Source organism: Gavialis gangeticus, unplaced genomic scaffold, assembly GCF_001723915.1.
Source record: "Gavialis gangeticus isolate Ggan-Ray unplaced genomic scaffold, GavGan_comp1, whole genome shotgun sequence".
NCBI lineage: Eukaryota > Metazoa > Chordata > Crocodylia > Gavialidae > Gavialis > Gavialis gangeticus.
This window is the reverse complement of record NW_017729024.1, coordinates 161,634,406-161,639,919: the sequence shown is the minus strand read 5'-3', so window position 1 is coordinate 161,639,919 and position 5,514 is coordinate 161,634,406. Positions and strand designations below refer to the sequence as shown.

The following is a 5,514-nucleotide window of genomic DNA, read 5'->3' as shown; positions in this document are numbered from 1 at the left end:
TATATATATATATATATATAAAATATTGCTCCCATGAACAAAAAGTTTCCATATTATGAAATCATGACAGAATAAATCAAAGGATTTCAGGCAACATAATCATACTTTCAGCATTTTTTCCCTCTGTTCCTCGGGCAGCATTTTACAGCTGTCACTCTTCAAATCATGCACTATTTGTAATATCTACTATGCATTTGCATTTCCTGACTAGAACGTTTTAAGAGATTTTTTGTATATGGTATAAAAAAAGCCCTACTTTCAGTCATTCATACCTCTTCGATCCAAGCCTGCTCCCACTGAAGTTAATGTCCAAATTACCAGGCATATCAATGGCAGTAAGATTTAAATCAGTCTCAAAACAGCATCTTAAAGCCTCAGTGCTGCAGACCCTTATGCATAAATATGAGCAGCAAGCCTCACTAAATGGGACTCCTCACAGGTATGAAGTTAATTGCCTGCAGGATCAGGGTCTAAAGGTGAATCGTCTTGAATAACTATCACATTAATTACTGAATTGAAATTACTTTAGCTAATTAATTACTTGCATTCTTTACATGCCTGGGGTAGAAGGAGGAAGAAAATTTGCTTAATATTCACAGCCCCAAAAATCTGACTTATTTACATCTTTGACTTGCTGTGCACATTATTTGAGCTTGTAAAAAATATTTCTTCAGACCTTCTCTCACCTTGACTTTTAATCTTACCAGAGCAAAAATAGACATTTTAATAGAAAAATACAAGATAAAAAACACCTAAAAAATAAAATGCTAGCATGGAATGTCATTTTTATACAAAGAAAATCTGTTGAATTTCCTTTACTATACAAACACCCCACAGTATTAATATTTACACATCTTGTGGATTATACCTGGCTCTCACTAAAGTCAGTGGAACTTTTGTCATTGCCTTCCGTGGGAGCAAGATCATGTACTATACTACCCTTTCAGAGAGGAGATGATGGTAAAGAGAGATGAGGACAATAAAATAATATGAAGGTTAAAGGAATAGCAAATCCATTCTCACCTCCCAATTCTCCTTGCCTTATACCAGGGGAAACTCCCACTGAATTCAGTGGAGTTGCTAGTGATTTGCACTGGTGTAAATGAGAGGAGAATCAGTCTTCCTATGCCCAGTCTTGATTTTGTTACTATCAACAGCAAGAAAGAATGACTTCCATTAGTGTTTCCACTCTCTATACTGCACAAATTAATTACATTTTACATGGCAAATTTCTCCCAAGATTAAACTATATGATTCTGATCCTGCAGCCACTGAGTGGCAAATAGCCAATGATTTCAGTGATAATAAGATGTTTTTATTCTGATGATGATGCAGCAGCTGTGTCCATAACACCACATTTAATATCCTTGTGGGAGATGCAACTAAGGGAGTAGAAGTTAAAAAGGACAATCTGGATGAGGCATCTCCAGCTCTAAGCACAGAACTGCTGCCCACAATAAATGTCTTAGGGTATACCCTCTCTGAACACTACAGGCTTCCTACAATGGAAAACTGTGTCTTTTTTGTTTTCATGAGATGAAAGGCCAAGTGGCATCATGCAATTAGTAAATCATTCCTGAGTTTCTGAAAGAAATTAAGACAAAATGACTCTACTACTTAAAGGAAGAGGCTCTTGAAGAACTCTTTCTTTTACACTGATGTCTTTGGTTGTGTCCATTTTCCTAAAGTTTTCTTCAGGGAGAATGGATTTTGTTTTCTACCCGACTTCTTTACGCGGCAGAGAAATGTGATCGAATGGAGTCTTCACGTAGCTGCCGATGCTTGCCCATATTACAGTCTTCCTGTTGACTTCGCCTCTCAATAGTTATTCTGTATTTCTTTCTGCATAAAAGGAGAGGAATAGAGTATGAAATCCTCATTCAACCATAGGATAACAGGACTTCCCTTACAAAGAATGCCTATAGGGGACAACTGAGATTCTGTTGAGAAATGAGATGTGACAGAATGTGAAACCCTGGTCAAAGACTGAAGTAGTATGCCTTGAAGCATTTTACCCTAGTCCAAGAATGCAGTGTAAAAGTTAACAGGCATTCTCAAAGCACTGAGACATTTCTTTTCTTTGACAATTTGTGACGCAAGTGATTGGCAAGTTTTTGTATAGTGTCATGGGAACTCTGCCATATCATTCTCTTCTAATGATCAAAGCCAAGTTACTTATACCATATATGGGGCCCACTGTCTGCACAATCTGCACAATGTATCCAACTCTTTACTTATTTGCAAAGAAGGATAATAGCATACTGGGCTGCATTAGTAGAAGTGTTGCCAGCAGATCAAGGGAAGTGATTATTCCACCCTGTTTGGCACTGGTGAGGCTACATCTGGAGTACTGTGTCCAGTTTTGGGCCACCCGCTACAGAAAGCATGTGGATGAACTGGAGAGGCCAGTGGAGGGCAATGACAATAGTTAGGGGTAAGAACATAACTTATAAGAGGCTAAGGAAACTGGGTTTATTTAGTCTGGAGAAGAGAAGACTGAGAGGGGATTTAATAGCAGCATTTAGGGATGTGGAAGTTTAAACACATAGGTGCTGACTTTTTTTTTTTGCCAGTGTGCGCTTGCAGGAGTTAAAAAAAACAAAACAAAACTCAAAACTGGCACTTTACATGTAACTCAGCACGTTCCTGTGCTGAGCCCCAAGCATACCCAGAAGAAGCAGTGCATTACTTCTGCCCGGCCCTGCAGCATCTATAAAGATTGGGTGCTTTAGTGAGGCTTTTATGACACTTTCACCTAATAGATGATTGAACCAGTTTTAGCTAAAAGTGCCAAAAAGCCCCGTTGAAGTGCCCAATCTTTACAGATGCTGCAGAGCTGGGTAGAAGTAAAGCATCTCTTCTGGTAAAGAGTTTTTTGGGATTTGGAGGGGGTTACATCTGCAAGTGGGTTCTGAGCACCTGCTGATTTTTTCAGTGGGCGCTTGAGCCCCCGAGCACTCATGGAGTTGGTGCCTATGGTTAAACATTTAAACAATAAGTATATTTATACCAGAAATGCACTACCATTTAAAGTTTAGCATGGGGCGCAGTCTGGCAGGGAAGGGAAGCAGTGCAGTGCCTGAGGAATGGGATGGTAGCAGGGCAGGCAGGGGGGAGGGAGGAGCAAGGAGAAGGGGCAGGGAAAGCATGAGGGGCAACTAGTACCCATAGTGTATGAGGTTAAAGAGGAAAAGAGTGGGCAGCCTAATGACTTGTCAATTAAGCAATTAGCTGTAATTACAGTGCATCAGAGTAGACTCAATTAATTGAGTCTGCTGGAGTATGCCAATTAGCATGATCAGCAGCCTCTGGGTCCTGTGTATCAGTGTCCATGCACCTCAGTGAACTTTAATTCATGAGCTTTGTCATTTTGAAGGGCGGGGTTGCTGATATATGAGGCACTATGCCCCTCCCCCCCAACCCGAGTACATGAAAAAACACCTTATGTGATTTAACAAGGCAGAAACAAAGGGGCATGAACTCATTGCAACTGTTCCTATAAGCAAAGTAACTCACAAGCCAAAAGCTTTGCCGGATCAGGCCCTAACACAGTGAAACAGTTAAAGGTACAAAACAGTAAAAACGAGTTGTCTTCTGTGGGATTTTGCCACAAAAGATATGCTTTTTTGGGCCCTATTTTCTAACATGAGTGAAATTCTTGAAAGGAGTAGAGAAGTTTGGGCACCCCGGGAGGTCTTAGAATCATTTAGTAACTTGGACTAACCTGAAAAAGTAAAAAGCCATTAGCAATCCTGCCCCAAGTAAGGCACCCACTATGATTCCTGTGACTGCTGACTCTCCTAGGCCACCTGCTTGAGAAAAGAAAAAGAAATGATCAGAGTTCACAGTGAGACCTGCTTGGGAAATGCAGATTTGTTCAATAAATGACCAGCATCAGATACTATCCAAAGTCATTCAGAACTTATTACACAGGGATTTCTGGGAATTTTTCATTTGGGTTGATCTCACATCAATTTATTTTCCTCCCTGTTGTACGAAGAGTTTAGGGGGTCAAACACACCCTCACAATCAAAATAACACTGTCACAATTGTAATGGAAATGTGTAGTACACAGGAATGCTGATAAGAGACTGGTTTGAATGCTCAGCTCAGTCATGACTTGGTCTAGGATTACAGTAGGTCACTGTTGTAGCAAAACTGGCTACAGACACGGGCAGCAGTTATTACAGGAGCAATCAGGTTTCTCCTTGTTTAGCATCAAATCCATAAATCAGTCCAGGTGTACTTCTCATCACTCAATGACTTTTGCAGACCTCAGCAAACCTGTAAATGAACCTGGGCTGAGTTACAAATTAAAGGCTGTGTCTGTGAAGGTTACAGCAAACAAATGACCATATAAGCATAATTGCATAAATTAATAGCCAAATGGCAGGGTGGAATTTAGCATTGAGACACAGGCCTGGTAAGGTGCAGAGCAGAGATGCACAGGCTCACAGGAAACTTGGGGATGGCTGTCTCTTGACGAAGCATGCAGGGATTAGGCAAGCGGCTGCACCATTTTTAAAGTAGTGCAACGTGCCCCTCTCCACAACGGGGCCTCACCCAGTATGGAGGGGTGGGGAAGCATGGAGCTGTCTGCTTCACTGAGCCTAGGACTTGAGGGAATGCCCCTAACTTGAAGATGAATGAAGGAACCATCCCCATGTCAGCTGGTTAGGGAGAGTCTGGCCCACAATGAGCATGTACAGAAAATTATAAAGAGAATGCAGCTAGTGTTTTCAATATTAATGAAAATTAAGGATATCATCAAGCTGAGATACTTCCTTTCTCCAGCGACAGTCAATAAACTTACATGATTTACAAGGTGTGGTGTTTGTGTGCTCTGCAGTGCGGCTCTCATCTACTCTTAGCTTGCCATGATTCCAAGGATACTTCATGTTTGATCGAAATTCAAAGCGCCCCTGTTTTCCATAGTAGTCGCCAATCACCTGTGCAAAACCCAAAAATGATGCCACTTTTCTAATGATTTGTTCCCAGAGAAATTAGATAAGCTGAAAGATCCATATGCTTAGATCCTCTCCAGTATGTCCTGATTATTTACAGAACAGAATTCACAGTTCCACTGACCAGGTCATCCATTAATAGCACTTTATTGCCAAGGACAGAATGATAAATGATAAATGTTGGACATGTCACTCTCTACACCCTCCTCCACTGCTATCCAACCCTGTATGTGTCTCTGCATACAGCTGGATTTTTCTATTTGCATTTGTTAGGGCATGGATGCACATACATTTTTAGCTGCTTTAAAAGGAGAGGGGGAATTGATGCTTGGAGTGTCCATCAGCTTACTACAGTCTAACTGTGAGGCTAGTCAAAAAAATGATCTGAGATGTCCTAACTTAGACTCTGAATGAAGCAGCGTTAAAGTTCCAGCTGTTCTGCTGCATTGCAGGTTGTATCAGTATTCTTTGATATCAATACAATTGTTACATTACTTTATACCCTTACTGTATTTGACTATAAAGAGGCAGTCAGACCTGCCTGTAATGA

General features: G+C 40.8%; 1 protein-coding gene across 1 annotated transcript in view; it reads right to left on the bottom strand.

The window, feature by feature from the left end:
• Positions 1–81: 81 nt before the first annotated feature.
• Positions 82–5,514, bottom strand: part of LOC109297914 (atrial natriuretic peptide receptor 3-like) — an 80,783-nt gene continuing 75,350 nt past the window's right edge. The window contains exons 6-8 of the mRNA XM_019517993.1: positions 4,814–4,949; positions 3,725–3,809; positions 82–1,842 (exon numbers count right to left, since the gene is read on the bottom strand). Coding sequence (XP_019373538.1) covers positions 1,731–1,842; positions 3,725–3,809; positions 4,814–4,949 — 333 coding nt within the window. The 3' untranslated portion in view covers positions 82–1,730. The remainder of the gene's footprint in view (positions 1,843–3,724; positions 3,810–4,813; positions 4,950–5,514) is intronic.